The sequence below is a fragment of the Muscardinus avellanarius genome (assembly GCF_963383645.1).
Source record: "Muscardinus avellanarius genome assembly, chromosome: 18".
Classification (NCBI taxonomy): domain Eukaryota; kingdom Metazoa; phylum Chordata; class Mammalia; order Rodentia; family Gliridae; genus Muscardinus; species Muscardinus avellanarius.
This window is the reverse complement of record NC_137804.1, coordinates 20,820,537-20,844,024: the sequence shown is the minus strand read 5'-3', so window position 1 is coordinate 20,844,024 and position 23,488 is coordinate 20,820,537. Positions and strand designations below refer to the sequence as shown.

General features: G+C 37.9%; 1 protein-coding gene across 1 annotated transcript in view; it reads left to right on the top strand.

The window, feature by feature from the left end:
- KCNH8 (potassium voltage-gated channel subfamily H member 8) overlaps positions 1–23,488 on the top strand; it is a gene marked incomplete at both ends in the record, with an annotated part of 371,332 nt that overhangs the window by 344,368 nt on the left and 3,476 nt on the right. The window contains 2 exons of the mRNA XM_080715733.1: positions 1,790–1,896; positions 4,293–4,369. Of these exons, the coding sequence (XP_080571859.1) occupies positions 1,790–1,896; positions 4,293–4,369 (184 nt within the window). The remainder of the gene's footprint in view (positions 1–1,789; positions 1,897–4,292; positions 4,370–23,488) is intronic.

Below are 23,488 nucleotides of genomic sequence, written 5' to 3'. Positions count from 1 at the left end.
AATTCCAGTACCACACAAACAAACAAAAGGCAAATTTCTAGTTGTGATTTTTTAATTTATATGTTTATAATAAAAATGAAGTCAAGGTCCAACAATGTTATCCCTTTAATGTCTGACTTTACCAAAAGGTGCATGGAGCAAAGAGTTGAGATCATGAAGACATAAAGAACTGATTTTCAGCCTCCATACTAGGGTAGCCTTGTTATTGTTGAGTGCCTGAAGCTTAGTTTCATTTCTGGTCTCGTCAACAGATAACATGGCTTCGTTTTTTAATTAAAAAGATCACTTTAGAATCAACTAAGGGTGGTTAAGAAGGTGAAAAGCACTAGCTTGGAAAATGCAGGCTACGGAGCATAAAAGCAATAGCAGCCATCAAAATCTCAGCAAGGAAAAAATACCATGCGAATTCTGAGTCCCACGTACATGGCTAGGTGACTTCACATTTGCTATTGTGTTTGGTCTTCTTAGGATCTTATAAAGTGGTTAGTAATATCTCTACCATAAAGTTGCAAGAACTTACAGTTTAAGAATTCAAAATTTAACTCTTTTGCCCAAGATCTCAGAGATATGTTATGTATTTAAAGTTAGATTCAAATTCTGTTTTTTTCTATTTGTAAATCAAGTGATCTTTCTGCTATGCTATATATTTAATGATTCGCTTAACATAATGTGTCCATTAAAAGAGCATATTAAACTGGGCCTCATGGTGCTCACCTCTAATCTCAGTACTTAGGAGGTGAGACAGAGGGGTTACAGGTTTGAGGCCAGCCTCAGAAACTTAGCATGGCTCTCCACAACTTAGTGAGACCTGTTTCAAAATAAAAAATAAAATAGAGCTGGGGCATATAGCCCAGGGGTATAGTGCTCCTGGGTTCAATTCCTAGTACCACAAAAGAGATGTGAGAGGGAGAGGGAGAGAAAAAGAGAGAGAGAGATTTTTAAAGAGAGAGAAAGAATATTAAGAAAAAAGTGGTAAGCAAAGCAGGTTTAGGGAAAAATAAGTAGACATTGAATTTCTGGAATTTAGTTGAAAATAGAAATTTGAAAACATTTCTTAACTCTTCCCTAAGTTTTTACCATAATATAAAATAATACATTTTAAATAGAAGGCGATTCAGAACTGGTAAATAAAAATTTATGTATAATGTGAGACTACATTTGTAAAACATATATATATTCTTTTATGAAGAGAAAAATATTTTAAGATGTGCCAAACTATTCTAGTAATGGAGAATTATAAGAAATTTTTATTTTCTGATTTTTAAGCTTCATGTATACATTTTCTACAATTGACTTGTATTTTTTAAGCAATGATTGAATTAACTATTACTTACCAAGGAAAAAGACTAGCTGAAGGTCTGATAGTAATTTGAATGGGATTCTTTAACTCTGGCAGAGTTTCTTTCAAGTTTAGAGGGGAGGCATCATCAAAGTTATATTCTGTGATGCTCTAATCATTATGTTAAAACATTTTCTAGCCAGGCAAGGTGGTGCATGCCTGTGGTCTCAGCATTTGGGAGGCTGAGACAGGAAGATCACAGGTTTGAGGACAGTCTCAGCAACTTAGTAAGCATTGCAATGACCTAGCAAAACCTTGTTTCCAAAACAAAAAAATAAAAAGGACTAGGAGTGTATCTCAGAGGTAAAATGCAAATGATAACCATACTGGGTAGCACAGTTCTGTCATATAAAGAATTTAGAAATTTAATATAAACATTGTAGTCTCCCAGAAATACCGGAACTCATTAACATCAGCGTGTAATGAACCGATGTCCTTTACCTGAAACAGGATCGTTGATGGAATTGAAGATGGAAACAGCAGTGAAGAAAGTCAGACTTTTGACTTTGTCTCTGAACGGATCAGGCCAGAGCCCAGAATTTCTCCTCCTCTTGGAGGTAAGCTCTCTATTTAGCCTTCTTCAAACGAGTGATATTTCTTTTAGCTCACCATGTTTGGCATTGACTTTTTTTTTCTTTTTCACCTACACATTCTTGTAGTTTTTTTCCATATAATAGCACTCTGCCAAAGCCATTGAAAATTTTGACTTGAGTCTGTACCCTTTCCAAGTTATTAAGATATCATTCATAATTGTTTCTCTGGCCAAGCTAGATGCTCTACCACTTATCAGTCAAGGTAAACAGTATGTTAGGAGTCTCAAATGTCTGCTATTCATTCGACAGCGCCCATATTTTCCTATTATAAATTTATAAAACATTACCTAGAGGAAACACCTTGCTGGTTTTGTTGTGTTGGAACATGGGCTATATTTAACCAATTCGTTCGGTGAATTACGTACTCGCAGTTTATCAGAGGATAAACAACTTCAGAACAATGTAAGCATGTTGGAAATAGTAGAGAACTTTAAGAAACATTTCTAATGATGATGAATTAAAGATACCCCCCAACCTATACCCTAGCTCCTCTTTTTCCCTTTCAGTCTTGAGTTCATTGCCCACAAAAAGGAATTTGTCAACATGATAGAGGCCAGAAATGATAGATAAACTGTAAAGAAGACAGTCCTATATTTAACACAGGGAGAATAAGGAACAATGCTAAATAGACACAGATGACCCAAAACAGTTGCCAGCAAACTACCAGATGCACAACCAGCAACCCGCTGCCCAGCATCTTCTTCGCTTACCACCAAACTGAGATCCTTATATTAGAATCTCTTGTTAGATACCAAGTTCCTATGTGGACAAAGCCAAGCACAGAAAAACACTTAAGTGTATAGTTCTGGGGGTAGGACTGTCTCAAATATAAGACCAATATTTTATTTCCATCCACAATTCTTCTTAATATTCAACACCTCTTGGGAAAATTGAGGGGTCTTTGTAGTACTTCTTAGGGATAGGGGAAGGGAGGAAAAGCAGAAGGAATGCAATCTTGGTTGGTTAATTGAATTGAATTACACACATTCATTATTACTCTACTTGGGGCAAGAGTCAAAGAAATAGAAGTTATCTGAAGTTGGTATATTTGCCATGAAGGCCAAGGGAGGGTTTTTGTTTGGGGGTTTTGGTATTTGGCTCACTTGGTGATCATGCACAGAATCACCACATCCGCCCACCTAGTTCTGGTTTCACCGCTCTCTTAATTTCTTCCTTTCCCTTTGCCTTTTCACTTGTTCCTACACTCCTCCATTCAAGCAACAAAAAAAAAAAATCTTTCTTCTACCTCCTCAATCTCTCTCAGTTCTGCCAAGACTCTCTATCCTTTCTGCCACTACTCTTCAAGCTGCCTCCATCTCTTGCTTCCATTACTACCAAAGTCTCTTCTTCTTGTCCCACAGTTTTAAAGATACAAATTTATTTGTATTACTCTATTTGTATGCTTAAAACCCTAAAATGGTGTCCTATCACTCTTCGCATGAAATCCAAGCCTGTTGCACATAGATATATTTACATGTTTCTTTTCCCTCCTCGATTCTAAGTTCCAAGAGAGTCAATTATATTCTGTTTATTCACTGGTGTCTCCCATAAAGGAGTATTTATCTATTGTATATGGCACATAATCATTCGCTGGATGAATGTATTCTCTCTGCAAACTATCTTTGCAAAACAAGCTCTTATTACTCTGCTTCAGACTGTTGTGAGTGACTTTCCTTCCCCACAGACAAGTTATATTCTCATAATTGATGAGCATTAGTATGGTCAGAGAGAGAGAGAGGGAGTATTCTGTCAAATCTTTTCTGTTTCAGCTAGCACCATCTTATCTGTACTTTTTGTGCTGAACAAAACCAAATGTACTTACAAGAGTAAAGCAGAGGAAAAAGCAGAGGAGAAAAAACTAGGAAATGGGAGAAATTACTTTTTACGGTAACCCAGGAAGAAACACAAAACATTCAGTAGAAATTGATAAAATAGAGGTGGAGAAAAATGTTCCCATGGGCACAGGAATCAATGTTTGGAAAGGAAAGAGAGAAGAAAAAGAACTTCCTTTTTCTATGACATGAACTATGAAACGTTTCTAGACAATGATTAAAGAAGAAAACATAAACATGCTATCTTGGAACATGGTGGTGACTGTGTTCAGAAAAATGGAAGATTGGCTTTGGATACATCCAATCACTGTAGGCACAGTCATCACCACGACTAGTCCAAAGTGTGTATTAGCCACCATCCAGAGAAGAACAAGAGGCATGTCTGGTCCTGTGAAGACAGAACCCATAGTGCATTCAGATCAGGAAAGGCAAGGGGATAGCCTGGGCTTCCTTTCATACTCCAATCACCTCGCTTCTCAAGTGTGAAGGTATCTCTGAAGGGCTCATCCTGTGTGTGTCGATTTTCAGATCCAGAGATTGGAGCTGCTGTTCTATTCATCAAAGCCGAGGAGACCAAGCAGCAGATAAACAAACTCAACAGTGAGGTATGGAACTCTTTCCTTGATCGTGCTGGAGTGGTAAGAGGGAACATAAGATCTGGTTATCAGAAGACTTTTAAAATAGGAATTATGGGCACGTGCTCTGGTGTTAGCCCATCAAGGGTGAATTCCTACTCAGCCTCATACGAGTTCTGTGACCTTTAACAACTCACTTATCCTGTCTCACGTCCATTTCCCCTCATGTGAAAGGGAATAGTAGCCAGTCACGGTGGTGCACATTAGTAATCCCAATATTCAGGAGGCTGAGATAGGAAGGATCACAGGTTCAAACCCAGTATCAGCAACTTAGCAAGGCCCTCCGCAACTTAGTGAGACTGTTTCCAAATAAAATAGAAGTAGGGGTGTAGCTTGGAGGTAGAATGCCCCTGAGTTCAGTCCCTAATACCACACACACACACACACACACACACACACACACACACGGATGATAATAATGCGCATTTGGGTGTGTTCTTCAATTTTTAATGAGTTAAAGTGAGATCATTAGTTCACAGAAAAAATTTTTGTCTCTCAGAATAATCAAGTGGCCTAAATTCTTTTTTTTTCTTCAATAGATTTTTTTTTTTTTTTTTTTTGCTATGTAGAGTTAGAAGTTTTAACTCTCTGGATCTCACTATCTATCCATGTAAAATAGGCAATTATTTAAACAATTTATTAATGTTTATGTACATATTATAAAATTCACCTGTTGTAAGTATATAATTTCATGAGTTGTAGCAACTTTATTGAGCGATTCAACCATCACCATAAATCAGTTTTAGAATATGTTTTATCTCTGATACAAATTTGCATTTACTGAGCCCCTATTCCCATGTCCAGCCCTAGGCAACCATTCATCTACTTTCTGTTTTGATAAAAATTTTCGTTCTCTACCCATTTTATGTAGAAAGAAATAAGATAGTTTCTTGATTGCTTCAATTTAATCCCCCCAAATTAATTAAAACAAATTCTGAGACAGCTTAGATACAAATCATTCTTCGAGAGTGGTCCAGGGAGCATGATGAAAGAGTGGAAGACAGAAAAGCTTAAAGGTAGAGACAAAGTTGCGTTAATGGAGTTGTTAAGCTATTGAGCACCTGGGGCTCAGTCCTTCTGGGGACCTCAGGGAGACTATGCAGGACAACTCAAAACTGTTCCACAAAGAAGCCAGCAAAAGTAGTTGAGTCTCTTTGCAGGCCTCCCAGCAGAGGAAACCAGAAGAGATTCCGCAGGATAAAGACAGGAAGACCTTCAGGGTGACCTTGGAAAAGTCATATTGGCAGATACAAAGCAAATTTAGATTCTATGATGACATCTCAGGAGGAAAATGGAACCATGTGATGGTATTGATGAGACTTTTTTTAAAAACTGAAATCCATAAGCACAGTTAAATTCCAATTATCTATAATATTGGAGGGCTGGGGAACTTGTCAGAAAACCCATACTTTTCTCTTAAGCCTGTGTTTATTCAGCTTAATGAAGATTCATGTTTAACTTTTGTCTCTCCTTCAGCGCTTATGGTCTCTGAAAGTTGGACTGTTGCTAACAAGAAATGAGAGAGGCAAAGGGCAGACTAACAAGACAGAAAAGGGAAAATTAAAGGTCCACTAATTGGATCAAAAGTCCTTAAATCACAAGAACTTGGCCAAACACTAGTGCACCCAAATAACCCCTTGTTAAAAGTATAGCAACAAAACAGATTCACCATCCTGCTGAAAAGTTAACTAGGTATTAACTTTGTTAAACAGTTTTTCCTACATATTGTTTCCAGTTAAAATCACCCATTAACATCATTTTAATTCTTTCCATTTATTTTGGAAAAGAGCACTTACTGGCTTTAAGAATTAATTTATCTATCCATTTGCTCAAATAATAGAGTTGGTGATTCTTCTGGGGAGAAAAGGTGTTTATATCTTCACCTTTTAGAATTAGATCACATTTTGAAGGTAGGGCTATAGATCTACACAATGTATAATTTCTCTTTGACTCTGTGAACCAGTGGTAGATCTGTTAAAACAGACAACCCTTTGAAAAAAGAATAGATTTTCCCAGTGAGATGCTGTATTTGTGATTGCTTTTCTAGTGAGATGACATAAGTCTTTTTATCTTGTCACACGTTGAAATAAAAAGGCCAGAATGAAATAGCAATCGTCCCATTATGCTTCCCTAGAGAATTTGGTTTTTTCTTATCTTGAAGTATCTGATTTCCTCATGGTTGAATAAGCATAAGCAGAAAATTCTTATCCTTCACACATAATTTATGCAGTTTTGACCCTTTGGGTAGTGCATTAAAACCCACTAAGACAGTCCAAGTAAAAATATAAATTGTTTTCAAACTGTGAATGTACCTCTCTTTTAACCTCCTCCTTGCATTTTTCTCCCATTGCCTTTAAAGTAATGTTGTTTATATTAAAAAAAAGTTTATGTCCAAGCCTAAATTTCCATTCTCCCTATTTTCTGGCACGCATATGAGTATCTGTTTGCTCTATTCCTTGTTTATTTTGTTCATTGGTTAGCAGCTCCTAGGAAAAGAATTGAGAATTAAACATGGAGTATATTTACTGCATAGTGGTAACTCTACCACCAAAAAAAAAAACCAAGAAACAAAAACCAAAAAACAAGTATGGACTTTGCATGAGGTGTGAGAGCAATGCAGAATCCCTTTTGTGATATTTGTTCGAAGCTTTACAATGTAAAGAAACGTCTCAAAAACAAAATTTTAAAAAGCCAAATATTGGTAAAAACCTACATTCACAAAACAGTTAAGAGAGTTCAAAAGATGTAGGGCAGCGGTTCATATTAGCTGGCTCTGGACAACGCTGCCATTGCTTTACAGGAGCGTAAAAGTGTGACTCTAAGGAAATTATTTGAAAAGAACAACAAAAAGTCACTGTAGGGGTGATGGGCTGTATCCATCGAATGCTCCACTTCCGAAAGGTTTGTAGGTAAAAGTAAGAGTGTGCTTTCATTTCTGAATCTGGCTGACCCAAAAAGACACTGTGGCCAGCCGACCCAGAGAAACGGCCCTGCCACAGTGGGTATAAAGCACAAAACCCACTATGGGAGGAGAGAGTCATCATTTTGAAGGAAGACAAACATTTAGACCTTTATTCTGTGACTTCAGCAAAGTGTTGGCCTTTCTTAAGCCTCTATTTTTCTTCTATCCACTGGTAATAAAATTCATAGTAGAGCATTGTTGTGAGGGATAATTCTTTATGTAAGGCATATGTAAAGGCCGTATGTAAAGCATAACAGCATCCCATAATTAGGTGTCAATAGATCCTTCCTCTTACAAGGTTATGCTTCATTTCAAAAGAGTGACTTGCCAGGCGTGGTGGCGCACGCTTATAATCCCAGCATTTGGGAGGCTGACACACGAGGATCGGGGTTCAAGACCAGCCTCAGCTACTTAGTGAGGCCCTTTGCAACTCAGTAAGACCCTATTTCAAAATGAAGAATAAAAAATAGGACTGGAGGTGTGGCTCGGCGGTAGAATGCCCTTGGGTTCCATCCCCAGTACCACACACACACACACACACAAAAAGAGTGACTCGTGCAAGCACCTAGGACCTTTCTGCCCAGGACAGAGTAACAGAGAAAGATAATTAATCCATGTTATTTGAATAAAGTGAAAGTGAATAGACTTATAAAGAACAACTACTTTCTTCTAAGAAACTTTCATCTTTGCTGTGGAAATACCCTATATGATATATGAAATTAGAATAAAAAATGATGCAGCAGATTTTTAAGATATGTCAGTGCATCTTATTTTAAAGAAATAGCCTGATGTAAAATATATATACTAGGGCCAGGCGTGGTGGCGTACTCTTATAATCCCATTTTGGGAGGCTGAGACAGGATAGCAGTTCATGAACAGCCTCAGCTGCTGAAGGAGGCCTCTCTGACACTTCGTGAGACCCTGTTTCAGAATAAAGAATAAAAAATAGGGCTGGGAGTATTGCTCAGATGTAGAATGCCCCTGGGTTCCATCCCCAGTACCACACACACACACACACACACACACACACACACACACACACACACACTGTATTAATATTAAATGCATTATACTGCAAGAATTCTATAGGTGAGAGAAATAGACACAGTATGCCAACTTAGCAAAAACTAACCATTACCTAATATTATAGTATATATCAATTATGAAAATAATGATAAACCCAGGCAGGAAAAAAAACTGCCAAGCTTAACAGAAAGGCAGAACCATATCTACAGGAGGCTGAGGCAGGAGGATTGCAAGTTCCAAGCCACCTAAGTAACTTAGTGAGGCCCTGTCTCAAAAAATAGAAGGGGCTGGAGATGCAGCTCAGTGGTAGAATACCCCTATGAATAAACAAATTAAATAAATAGGAGAATGCAGGTAGCATTATATTGTTCATGCTAACTGAAGGGCGCTGTGGTTCTGGTTGCCACTTTTAAGTATTTTATTTTGTTACTGTTACTATTAGGTGTTTTTGTTACTATTAGGCCAGTTTTAATCCATCTTGAGTCCTTTTGTTTGTGTATTATTTTAAGGTTTTTGTTTTGGGGGATTGAGCCCAGGAGCATTCTATTTCTGAGCTGTACTCTTAGTCCTTTTTTTCTTTTTTCTTTTTTTCTTTTCTTTTCTTTTCTTTTCTTTTCTTAAACAGGGTCTTGCTAAGTTGCTGAGGCTGCCTTTGAACCTGTGATTCTCCTGTCTCAGCCTCCCTAGTATTGGAGCTACAGGCGTAAACCACCACACCTGGCTTCCATCTTGAGTCTTAAATACAGATTAAAAGATAATGAAATATGTAACATGTCTAAACAAAAAAATGGTGTTTAAAGAAATATAACAACTTATAATGATTTTTAAAGAGTAATGCGGCTTTCCATTCTATCCTTTATCTCTATTATAAAAGTAGTTTTACTGAGATATAATTATTGTACCATAGAATTTACCCACTTAACATGTAACATTCGATGGCTTTTAAAATACTCACAAAACTGTGCATTCACCATCATCGGCACTTTTAGATTACTTCCTTACCGGCAAAGGAACCCCACAGCACGTAACCTTCATCCCTACCCCTGCAGCACCCTCCCCCAGGCCTAGGTAACCATTAATCTATTTTCTGGGTTTGTAGATTTTTCTGTGCCACACATTTCATATAAATGGAATTGTTGTTGTGGTCCTTTGCGACTGGGCTTTTTTTCACTTAGCATAATGCTTTCAAGTTCACTATCTCCTAGCATATGTCAGTACTTCTTTCATTGCCAAATAATATCCCCATGTATAACTCGACCACATTTGTGTATCCTTTCATACGTTGATGGATATCTGGGTTATTACCACTATTACCTCATGTAAATAATACTGCTGTAAACATTCATTTGTGTAAACATTGTTTTTTTTTTTTATTTTTCTTGAGTATATACCTAGAAAAAAGTCAAACTGCAAATTGTTGTGTTTGACAGGGCACGTGTATTTGAAATACGGAAAGGATTCTTATGAGTCAAATAATAATAACACAACCCAATTTTAAAGTGGGTAGAGTGGCCGGGCGTGGTGGCGCACGCTTGTAATCCCCGCGCTTGGGAGGCAGAGACAGGAGGATCGCGCAGGTTCGAAGTCAGCCGCGCTGGCGTAAGAAACCCTGTTTCAAAAATATAAAATAGGTCTGGGAGTGTAGCCCAGAGGTAGAAGGGCTTCTAGGAACCCCAGTACCTCCCCCCCAAAAAAAGTGGGTAGAGTGTCTGAATAGAAGTTTCTATAAATGACTTGTTAACCATTTCTATTTATCATTGTCTGACTTTTTTTAAATTGTAGCTGTACTAGTATATATGAAGTGGCATCTCATGATGGTCTTAATTTGCATCATCCTGTTTTTGTGAACATAAGTTTCCATTTCTCTTGGAAATATACCTAGAAGTGAAATTGATAAATCATGTGGTCACTCAATGGCCAGTAAACACATTAAAAGAGGCTCAATGTTATTAGCCCTCAGGGAGATGCAAATTGAAACCATGATGGTGGTTGGCAGGTCACATGGTGCCTAATGTCCACATATTTGTGAATTTTCTAATTTCTTTGTTAACAATTTCCAATTCCATTTCTTCAACTCAAAGAAATATCGCCGATCTACCAGCTTTCTCAGGTATAATCTAGACAGCAACTGAGATTGTCTCTCTGTTATCTAGTGACAAGCATCTCATTGTTTGTATTTGTTTATGTGGGTATTGCATTGTACATTTAATCAGGAATATTTTGCCATTCAACTTTAGGCAAAATTAAATATGAGGAAAAATTTTCCTATTAACTTTTTGGTGCTATAATAGAGGTTATTAGTGTTTACCAATATTGAGTGTTTTTATTTCTTTTGTAGTACATGGATTCCATTTCTTGTTCCTTGAAATTATTTGTGCCTGTGGAACTAGTTCTGATTAATTAAATATGAACAGAAATCATGTGTTTATCTATATAGCCAAATAATTTTCTGTACTTTACTCTTCAAATAGAACATTCCAGATGGTGGACACTTTATTTTTTATTCATGAGCACTTTTAGACTTAGAAATTAATGTGGTAAAATGTCAAAATAACTATAATATATATTTAGCTAATAATAAAATGTTACCATGACTCTGATATATTACTTTAAAAATTAATTTTTTGTATTTTTAAAAATTTCTTTTTTCTTATTTTGTGAAGTGATAGAACTCAAGAAAGAGTAGAAAATCTTTTCCAAGAAAATTAAAACTAAATTTAAAGTAACATAGGAACAAATAAATAATGTCTTATGGAAAAAAGGTGAAAGAAAGAAAACTTAAAGCATTTGGTCTAAATGAAAAGATTTTAGAAAAAAAGAATTCGAGAGAAAGTGACAAATATTGTAGATAAATTAAGATGATCTAAAACAAAAAATAGAACTCTTTGAAAAAGAAATTCAAATTAAGGGAATCAAATAAAGGCTAAAAATAATGATTCAATAAAATTCTCCTGTAGTTAAAAATATGTATTTGAAACTACATAATTTAAATGTATATTTTAATGGAATTACTGGGCTTTAGTAAAAGAAAAAAATTCTTTGCCATCTAGAAAAGAAATTCTTGCACGCTTGTAATTCCAGCATTCGAGAAGCTGAGACAGGAGGATCACGGTTCATGGACAGCCTTAGCTACTTAGTGAGGCCCTCTGCAACTCAGTGAGACCCTGTTTCAAAATAAAGAATAAAAAAATTGGGCAGGGGGTGTAGCTTGGAGGTCAAATGCCTCTGGGTTCCATCCCCAGATCCACACACACAAAAAAAAAATTTCCTTATGAAGGACTGACAAGGGAAGAAACAATACTATCACTAGAATTTGAGGCAGTCACAATTTGTAAAAAGATCAAGTATCATGTAAAATATATAAGATACTTACAAATGTAAATTAAGGGTTTTATAGCCAGCAAAACTGACCATCAGCAATCAAACTGTTATGAACATACAAGAATTCAGGTAATGAAATTCCTGTCACTATTTCCTAAAGAATGTACTAGAGGGCAAGATTTATGAATCAAAATGACTTGAAAAATATTGTCATGAGGACAAGCTTATCAGCATTAAATATGCACTTACTTAGAGGGCCAAGTCTAAATGAGGGCTCAATACAAGAGAGTAGAAGATGATAATATACAGTAAAACTATTAAAAAATGCTGAGAAGAATGAGAATAGAATATACAAAAAACTTACTTTCTATCATCATAATTTGTACTGGTAGCCTGGTATCACTACACTAAGACTCTTGTATGAACAAGAGGGACTAAATAAAATGAGTAATTAGAGAATATTCTAATTATATCATCCTCCATACCACAATAAGTAGAATTCACATTGTAGAAGAAAAGAGATACTCCGGGCATGGTGGCGCATGCTTGTAATCCCCGCGCTTGGGAGGTGGAGACAGGAGGATCGTGCTGGCTTAAGAGACCCTGTTTCCAAAAATTAAAAAAATGTGTCTGGGAGTGTAGCCCAGAGGTAGAAGGGCTTCCAGGAACCCCAGTACCATAGAAGAAGAAGAAGAAGAAGGAGAAGGAGAAGGAGGAGGAGGAGGAGGAGGAGGAGGAGGAGGAGGAGGAGGAGGAGGAGGAGGAGAAGGAGAAGAAAGGAGATACAAGTGTAATACAGAAGTATTATGAACCAATGCCATATTATATATATATGCATACATTGCTAAGTTCTTTCAGCAGAAAGAAGTAAAAACAATGAACTACTCAGTAACTGTGACTATCTCTAGTGCCATTGTCTAAAAACAAATTTGCTACTACACAAAACGAAGGTTTCTTAAGTAAATGGCTGTTTCCTATTCTGAGTCTGGAAGAGTTAAGTATACAAGATAGCAAGAAAGCTGTTGACCCTAGTAGGGTGACGTCATAAGAACTCAGGATCCAAAGTAGAGTCTCCCACTTGCTCACGATGAGACAATTTGAGCTTCAGTAAGAATACAAAACACAATGGATTAAAACACATAAAATATATCCAACTTTAGGAATCTGTCATAACTTTTTTAAAAAACTCAATTAATTGGTCAACTTCAATGCATTGGAAAGGGAAGTTATTTTATTAACAATTGATTTTTCTGAAAAGGAAAATCAAGCATTTGTCCTTTCTTCCCTGTATTAACTAAGGAAGGCAGATAGCCCATGCGGGAAGCCTCTCTTGATAACATTATTTTAGCTAAATGAAATTATCAAACTAGACAGAATAACAATTAGAATATCACCACTTAGCAGCCGCTAATGAATTGATGGATCAAGGGAATGCCCATTACCTCCGAACATCTCAGTAAGAAAGACAAGCAAAACCTCAAAGACTCAACTCCACCTACAGACTTGACAATGGATGTTTTGAAGAAAAAGCAGGTCAGATTGAACTTGAAGCTTGAAACTTAGAAGATCAGGACATAAGGAGTTAAGCAAAGGGTTTAATTCCAGGAGAACTGGGAAGAAATTATGCAGTATTTGTTGAACTCATAGAAACAGGGAGTAGACAGTGGTTACCTGAGCCTAGGGGAGGGTAGAGATTAAGGAAATGCTTTAAAAGGATGCAATATTTTAGTTAGACTGATGGAATAAATTTAGGAGATGGCTGGGTGTGGTAGCACATGCCTGTAATCCCAGTACTTGGGAGGCTGAGATGGGGTGATTGCAGGTTCAAGGTCAGTCTCAGCAACTTAATGAGACCCTCAACAACTTAGCAAGACCCTGTTTCAAAATAAAATATAAGACTGGTGATCTAGCTCAGAGTAGAATGTCCCTGGGTTCAATCCCTAGTACAAAAAAAATTTTTTTTTCTTTTTTTCAGGAGATGCACAACATGGCCATTATACTCAATCACAATACATTGTATATTTGAAAGTTGATGAGAGTAGATCTTAAACTTTCTAACCAAAGATGGTAAATATGGGAGTTAATTGATATGTTAATTATAGCTTGAAATAGTCATTCTACAATGTCTACCTCTACCAAAGCACTATGCTACATAAGTGACTTTTTTCAATTAAAAAAAAATAAAAATTCAGAATAAAAGAAAGAATAGGAACTAACAATCCTACCCTGCTGAGCATGAACCAACAGTGTTGACATTAACTAGAAGTTTGTTAGAAATGCGTAATCCCAGGCCCCACCCCAGACCTACTGAATCTGCATAGACTTTGTCCAAGTTCCCAGGTGATCTTGGTTTAGCAGGCACTGTTGTATATAGCTGACACTGTGGGAGGAGACAGACTTGTGTAGCGTTTGCTGATGGTAGTAAGGATCTCCTAACCAGACAGCGATTCAGATACTCATCAAACATTGTCACAGGAACCAGAAAAACAGATGTGGAAAGCAGTTTCACAGCAGCCAAAGGATCGATAAATAACAGATTGCCATAGTATAGCTGGAATAATAAAACTGTGCCCAAAGGCCTGAGCTTGCAGAAATTCAGTGAAGCTGTTGAAGTGATGGCTTTGAAGACAACAGTTGGTCATTTTATGTCGTTAATGCTAGACTTAGAATTCTCCTGTTATTATAATTTAAGAGGCATCCAACACACCTGCAAAGTAAGACCCCGGGTACTGTTCCCGTGAACCCTAGGACAAGCCACTTCAACCTCCTGACATTCTAGTCTCTCCAGCTGTTGACAAAAAATTTCCAACTTTTGTTCGTAATGAGCTTGAGATTCTCATTTGTATGAAATAGAGTCAGTGCCAAGTATGATTATTGTTTTCACTGACAGATAAAGACTGTCGTTTGTTTTCGTGAATGCTTTGTGAAGCAAAAGACACAAGGACAAAATCACGCCGATCGTCTTTTTTTGTTTTGCCTGCTTTATGGAGTTTGATTGAACGTGTCTGAATCTCATGATAAGTACGCAGCATCACAAAGGATTAAATGAAAGACCATTTAATTACCTGAATCAGAGCTTGTAAAACTGTATATGTGTTTGTGGCGGGGGGAGAGGATCAGTATAATTAGTATCCCTGAATTTAGGGAAATTGTGTCTAGCAGGAAAATGTGTACACGTTTGGCAAAAATTGAGTGACGGGTCAAGAACTCTCCAAGCTAAGAGGATTAAGTCAACAGATGCATTCCCCATCTGCTCACTAAATGCATCAAAATGGAAATCACATTTTTTTTTTCTGCCTACCAACTAAAGTTCCAGATATACTCAGAGTCTATGGATCATACCATACCAATACCCAAGGCTGGGAAGGAGCGAGCACAAGAAAGCTATTTTTCTATGAGACAAAAGAGATTATAAAAGACTTAACTCTCTTCTGGTCTTCATTAGAAACTCATACTTCTGTTTCCAAAAGGCACAAACTAAAGACACACCCACACAACAAATCTGCGTGTGTGCGAAAGAACACAATATGGCTGGAAAAGCTAGCAATGTGTAGTGTTGACGGAACAAATAGGTCACCAACACCACAGATGGAGTCCTCAAGCACATAATATCCCAATGTCTTTAAATCTCCCATTTTTAGGTGACACAGAATTCCAGGGGACACGAACAGTGTATGAGACATTTTTACATGCTAGAGGTGTCGTAAAAATAAGTTACTTAAATTCAGTTGAACACGATAGAAGCTCATTAAAATATTCATGTATTAACTAAGATTTATTGAGTATTTACTATGTGTTAGGGTTTTTTCAGGGCCTTGAGCTACTATATAGAACAAAACAGACTTGTCATACCTGCTTTCCCTGCCCCCCAACTCCCACAATGGTGTGTGTTTGTGTGTATGTGTGAGTGCACATGTGTGCATGCATGTGTGTGCATATGTGTGTGTGTGTGGTGCTGGGAATTGAATCCAGGGGCATTCTGCCTCCAAGCTACATCCCCAACCTCTTTTATTTTTTGTTTGAAAACAGGATCTCCCTAGATTTCTGATTGCCTTGCTAAGTTTCTGAGACTGGCCTTGAAACTTCGATCCTCCCATCTCAGCCTCCCAAGTACTGAGATTCTAGGCACGCATCACCACACCTGTATGTATTGATCCTTATTTAATTCGGGGCAGCACCAAGTAGCACATCCTTATATTTTGTCTCACATATCCTTTATAGAGAATTCTCAATCCATCTGACTATAATTAGTCAAATCTTGGATTGAAAATACAGGCTCTTAAGCAGCATTTTTCAGTGGGTCCAGTTGTTGCTGTCACTGCTTGCTACTAAAAAAAAAAATGCATGTAAGAAAATACTAAAAATTAAAGAGTCTTCCAATATCAAGTATGTAAGTGTTAACAGAAATGGATTGCCTCTCCACGCTGAAGCAGAGTAAAAATGACATAGATAACTGTGGTTTTCATTTTCTTTGGTCCAAATGTTTTCTGGATCTGTACTCCCTACCATGCAGAAATTCTCAAATACGCTTACTGCCTGTGTTGCATTATCAAACCAGTCACCTGGGAGTCTGTCATAACACCAGCTGTATGAGGACTAAAGTCTTACATCCATTCCATTATTTAATCTCTGCAACAAAGCTCTTATGGGAATAGGGTGCAGAGGAGGGTGAGAAATAACATTCCATCAATGGAGCTAATGAAACATGAGAGAAGTAAACCAGATACTCTAGAAATGTAGGACAACTATAGCTAGTTCTTAAGTTCACAGAAGTTGAGAAATCCTGAATGTGGCAGAAAATTTGGGGTTCTTAAAATGTCATTATTAACTGAATGGCAGGATCAAAGTGGGGCTTGTCAAGGCCAGTAGGCAAATCTGTTGTCACACAGGTGTTTTTCCTCATAACAGGTGGGGATGCTCGACCAGAGAAAATGCTTTGCCTGCAAATGCTGAACACCTAATGAGGTGTGTGGTTAATACATGGTCCTGGGGAACAGAAAAGGGAAGACTCTTTAGGGGCTCTGAAGTGTTGGATGGAAAGCAGAGCCACTTGGAAGCACAGATGGTGTTTTCATTGCTGTTTCTTTCTAGCAGTTGGGACTTTGGAAAGGGTGGAGAAATCTTAGATGTGAACAATTGGCTATGCAGATGGTGATGGTGAAAGGGTTTGGCCAACAGTTTAAATTCCAGACCAATGGATTCTTATCCACAAAAGAATAAGAAAGAAAAGAGGAAAGAGAAAAGGGAGGAACAGAAAATTTAATAAAAAAAAAAACAACAGTTTACAAGTAAGGGGAAAATATGTATTAAGTTGTTTTTTCTTTACCTGCTCTATAAGTAGAAAGAATCTGAAATCCGTATCAACCCATAACCCTCGGATGTAGCAACCAGAGAGGCAAAAAAAAAAAAAAAAAAAAATTTGCCAGATTTCAATTCATAAATAAATCTGAGTAACTTAACTGAATGTGTTACTTGGTATTCATCATGTAGTTATAATATCTAGAGATCACTAAATGGAGAAATTTCCCCAGAGAATTAAACTACCCACGAAAATCAAGTCCATGCCAGGATACATGGCAAAGGAGGAAGAGAAGTGAAATCTTGGCCCATAGGACCCAATTTCTATAATTATGAAGGAAATACAATAAGAAGAAAGGGATTATAAAACCTAGAAATGTCAACTGCTCTTAGAACCTTGGGGATGATCACACTTTACGTTACAAAATATCACATTATATTAAACATTAACAGCCATGTAATACCTATTTTTAATATACATACTTGGAATAAAAAGAGACAGTAACAAAATTTTCAATATAGTTTTGGAGCAGGCAGCTTTCAGGATATTTATGGTAAAATCATTAAATAAAATCATAATTAAAGATGATAGATATAACCCCTCCCCACCCAAATTTTTCAAAATGGCATATTCGGGATGAACCAAGAATACTAGTCATTGTCCTGAATCCAGGAAACACTGAGATAGGTCACATCTTCTATCCTAAAGGAACTCATAGCCTCATTGGTTGGGGACAGATTTGGAAGATGAAAGATGGACAAGTCTAAAACTACTATATGAAGCCAGGTGTGATGGTACATGCCTGTAATCCTAGTACTAGGGAGGCTAAGACAGGAAAATTGCAAGTTCAAGGGCAGCTTCAGCAATATAGCAAGAGACTCTCACCAATCTAGTGAGACCCAGTTTCAAATCAAAGATTTACAAAGGGCTGGGGGCCTGGTTCAGAGGTAGAATGTCTCTGGGTTCAATCTCCAACACCACAAAAACAAAACAAAATAACATAAAGCAGCTAGGTGTGGTGGCACACGCTTGTAATCCCCGCGCTTGGGAGGCTGAGACAGGAGGATCGCGCAGGTTCGAAGCCAGCCTCAGCTACTTAGTGAGGCTCTCAGCAACTTAGTGAGACCCTGTTTCCAAATAAAATATTTTTAAAAATAGTTCTGGGAGTATAAACTGGATGTAGAAAGCCCCTGGGTTCCACCTCCAGTACCACGCACAAACACACACACACACACACACACACACACACACACGCACGCACGCACACATGCCCACATTGCCGTATTTGTGTCAATGAGAGGAGCAAAAAAAAAAAAAAAAAAAAAATCAAGTATCAGAAAAAAAGATAAGAAACAAAAGGCAGAAGGAGACAGAGGGAAACAATACTAGTCAGTAAGTATTTGAGAAGAGTGTGCACCAGATATGACACACCTGTGTTTAGTCCCATGGTGTGCCAGGAGAAAAACACTGGATCCTTTTCAATAGGGTCATTAAAAAATGCAGTGAGGCTTGTGAAAGACTTTGCAATACCTGCTCCAAAAGACAACTGTATTTGTAATATGCGTGGCAGAGGCGTTTAAAAGATTTATGTTGTTGTTGAGGTAGGAGGAAAACCTTGGTCCATTTGATTAGGTTGACTTTGTGTGTGTGTTTACAATCCTGTCTCTCCGCAGTACTCTGGTTTTGAGTTCTATTTAGAAGACAAATCTTAAATGGACAGTGTCTGATTCACAAAGTATCGCCAACAACCTTTTTTTTTTTAGGAATTGCAAGGGGTTTGTTTGTTTGTTTGTTTGTTTTGGTGATACTGGGGACTGAACCCAGAGGCATTCACCTCTGAGATTCATCTTCTCCAGACCTATTTTTTTTTTTTTTTTTTTGAAACAGGGTTTCACTAAGTTGCTGAGACTGGCCACGAACCCGCGATCCTCTGTCTCAGCCTCCCAAGTACTGGGATTACAAGTGTGCACGTATGGGTAGGGATTGCAAGTATTCTTATTGTCAGGGTCTAGATTCTAAAGGGTCTAGATCAGTCCCCAGTGGAGGAGAGAGAAGAGCACAACTGGAAACCAGCAGGGCTTTGGCTGACTTGAAGGAAAAGAATTTCAGGACCAGCTAGTCAGAGACGTAGAGATTTATTTAGGAAAGCAAGATATACACATTGAAGGGAGGATGTGAGAGACACATTGGGGTACATGGTTCTTCTTTCATAGGAGATTTTTCTGAAGAGTTTGTAGGAGGAGGTATGCGAAGATGCTATCTGTCCAGCAGTCACAAGATAATTTAGGGTGTTTTGCTCATCTGCAGGGTCTGGTGGGGCCTTCACTGTCTTCTCTATCTTCTCAATAGATATCTATTTTGTTTATTCAGGGACGGCCATCTGACCAAGTGGTATCTCTCCAACTTAACTGTTCCTAGGTTGGATAATTAACAATTCAAGGTATTTTGTAAGTGAGTGAATATCCAGTATAATGTTTGACCAACCTTTTTTTCCCTTTTGTTCTCTGAGATCTAATCAACAGATACCTCTTTGAGGTGGACATAGTTGTGGCAGGGCTGTAATCCCAGAACTTGGGACACTGAGACAGGGAGGTCTCAGGTTTGTGTCAGCCTTAGCAACTTAGCAAGGCCTGAAGCAACTTAGTAAAATCCTGTTTCGAAGTAAAAAATAAAAAGGGCTAGAGATGTAACTCAGAGGTAGAAGGCTCCTGGGCTCAATTTCTAGCACACACACACACACACACACACACACACACACACACACACACTAGAGATGTCTCTTTAAGAATAGTCTACAATGTTCAGGGTAATAAGTAAAGACTTACAAATTCCGCAGATATTTGGAACTAAGAAACTTGGCTGGGAGGAGGGCTATAGTTCTGGTTTAAGGGGGCAGGATATTGGGTAATTTCACCACAGGCTTCCATATTAAAGTTTCCGCCTCTACCTCTTTTATTTCTTCTGTCCTGCTTTATTACCATGCTGGGGTTGGGACCTCGCCACCCCCAGGAAGTAGGTGCTTTGTTCCTTCATTTGATTAAGAATAGTGTCTTTCCTGTTTTAGAATGAATTCTGTCAGCAAGCCCAGCAGGAAGCCGGAATCCAAAGTTCAGTAAAACTTTGCTGCCTTTTCTGTGTCAGGCTGGTGGCACCAAGGTCTCCACCTTCAGGAGATGCTGTCTCTCCCGGTGACAGCTGGCTTTGTCTTCCTACAGAGAGAGGTCCCTTGCCTAACAGGGATTAACTCCCTCACGGAACTCTAATTAGTGCAGGAGTGTGTCCCCAGAGACAGAAATCTTCCGCACCATAGATGGATCATTATCCTACAGAGCTAAAGAAAGTTCTGTGTCCTTGGGTTCTTTACTTCTTTCGATTCAAGCTGGAATTGTAGTTTGTTTTCTGAAAATGTTAATGCTTATTTATATTCCTGGATCTAGTCAAGACCCTGCATTCCCAAAGTTCATGGTCTCTGAGTTGTAAATCACAGTAAAAGATGTCAAGGATGAGCTGGGTGTGGTGGTGCACACCTGAAATCCCAGTGCTTGGGAGGCTGAGAGAGGAGAATCACAGGTTTGAGGTCAGCCTCAGCAACTTAGGGAGGCTCACAGCAACTTAGCAAGACCCTCCTTTCAAATTAAAAAAAAAAAAAAAGCAGTGGTAGAGATGCAGCTTGAGGTAGAATGTCCCTGAGTTCAATCACCAGTATCACAAAAATAAAAACATAAATTAGAAACAAAAGATGTCAAGAATGTGATCATGATAAGGTATTTCAACCATGGAAAAATACCTGTCTATTTTGAAAACTAGAAAAGTAGATCATCGGAAATATGATTTTTACCCAGTTGGAAAGTCTTCTATGTTTTTCTTTCATTCATATAATTTGCTACGAAAAAAAATTTAGTGTGTTCAATCAGTCTTCTATTATTTTGGACTTATTTGACATGAAATTAACATTTCAGACAGTTTTAATCCAGGAGGTCTTTTGGGTCATTATTCTCTTTACAGGTTTTGATCACATTAGCAAAAAATTCTCAACTTTCTTAAGCAAGATCTCCTTTCCTTTGTGATAATAATATCCTTGAAGCAAAAGAGAAGCAAATTTACAGGGCCAGAATTCTAGACCACAGACCATCAGTCATGAAACAAGTGACCTTCAAATGTCATTTTACCTCTGATCTTAGGTTGGGAAATAACAATATATCCCTTCCTATCTTAGCACTGTTGGCTAATTCAATCAGGAAGACATACCTGAAAGCATATTATAAGTGTACTCAAATGTTTACTGACTAATTGTCAACATGTCTAAAATGAAAAGTTGTTCCTCAAAGACTGTATCTTTATTGAATCCACAAGAAAAGACCAACTGGAAGCCTTTTTATTGGGAGCCGAGCTAATATAGCCTTGCCAAGTTATGATAGAGGAATTAGGCTTAGAACACTTGCAAGAAAGCATGTTACCAGGCCGGGTGTGATGGTGCACGCCTGTAATCCCAGTGTTTGGGAGGTTGAGACAGGAGAATCCAATTTCACGGACAGCCTCAGCTACTTAGTGAGGCCCTGTTTCAAAAATAAAAGAATAAAAAATAGGGCTGGAGGTAGAGTTTGGAGGTAGAATGCCCTTGGGTTCAATCCCCCCAGTATTGCAAAAGAAAGATAAGAAAAGATGTTACCATATCCCTTCCACTATCACAGTTAGTGGTGGACTTCTCTGAAATGTAAGTCAGTAATTTGATAAGGTCTCAGTAAATATAAGTCAGTAATCTGTCTCTACAGAACAGAAATTCTGCCTGCCGTGCTGATTATGTGTGATCATACACTTTGTTACGTGTGTGTGTGTGTGTGTGTGTGTGTGTGTGTGTGTGTGTTTATAAGCGACTGGGTTGCCTAGGCTGGTCTTGAATTCTTGGGTTCAAGTGATCCTCCTGCTTCAGACTCCCATGTAGCTGTGGCTGCAGATTGATGAATCAGCCAATGCATAGTGAAAGTTTCAAAGCACTATAAATCTTTTTCAGATTCACTGAGATATTTCTTTGTCTCCAGAAGTTTTTTATCTGCTTAAGATGCCTGCACATGCAGTCGGTCAAGTTCCTCGAGCTCCATGCCAGCCAGAGGGCAGGAATTGGTTTGGACTTGGCACTCTCAGGGCAGGTGTTATCAGTTGGTTGCCTGAGCCATGAAAAAATCTCCTTCTGGCCTTTTTTAAATGAATGACTTTGAGCAGTGCTACTGCCCAGTGTGGCTGCCAGGAAGAATTAGTTTCAAAACATGGTCACAGAAAGGGGACTGAATTAAGTCGCTGGGTGAATTAGGAAAGTGTGCTTAGATATTGAAGAAAGTCTGCCCAGAGCAGGAATTTTGGCTTTGGCATCCTAGAAATTGAAACTGCCCTTTCTTTTGTCCTGATGGTCTTTAGCCAAAGGTTCTGACTGCTTCTGTTAAATTCTGTGATTCAAAATAGTAAAATCAAGTTGAAAGGAAGTCTATTATATACTACAAAGTGTCATAGCAACGAAGGCAAAATGTCACAACGCTGAGTTAGCACCATGAATCTAACCAATAATTGGAAATATCTTTCTTTCTGTGATTTAAGTAGTCTTCCTCAGTTTGGGGAGCACACAAATTTCAAAAAAGCCATATCTGAGTCAAATTTATCTTCTAGTTGTCTTCCATGATTAAAAAAAAGAAAAAAAAGAAAAAAAAACAAGCCAGGCGGGGTGGCACATACTTGTAATCCCAGCACTTCGGAGGCTGAGACAAGAGGATCGCACAGGTTCGAAGCCAGCCTCAGGTACTTAGTGAGGCTCTCAGCAACTCAGTGAGACCCTGTTTCCAAATAAAGTATAAATAGTCTTAGAGTGTAGCCTGGAGGTAGAAAAGCCTGGGGGGGGGTTCCATCCCCAGTACCACCAAATAAATAAATAAATAATAAAATTAAAATAATAAAATAAAAAACCACCTGATATGGTCATTAGGAAAATAACTCCTTCGGTGAATTTTATTACTCATTTAAATGTAAAATAAAAAATAGAAACTAGCCTAGGTGTCCATCAACAGATAGATTATAAAACTGTGATGTATACAGACAGGGAAATTTTACTCAGCTATGAAGAACAAAATTATGTCCTTTGCAGAAAAATATTATGCTGAGATTAGCCAGTCTTGGAAAGCAAAGGGCTATATATTTTCTCTCATCTGTGGAAGCCAGAGAGAAATTGTGAAAAAAGAGTGTCTTCAGATAAATGAGGGGAGATTCCAGTAAAATAGTGTAAGAGGATTAAGGGACTGAAGAAGAAATTTGATGAAGGAACTAGTTCAAATAATACTACATACAAATATTAAATTATTGCCATCAGTCTCAACAACATACACACAGAAAGGAGAGAGAGAGAGAGAGAGAGAGAGAGAGAGAGATATTCCCAAAAGAAACACCAAGTGCTGTACTGTGTGCAGGTATGTGTCTACCACTCTGATCCTCATTATAA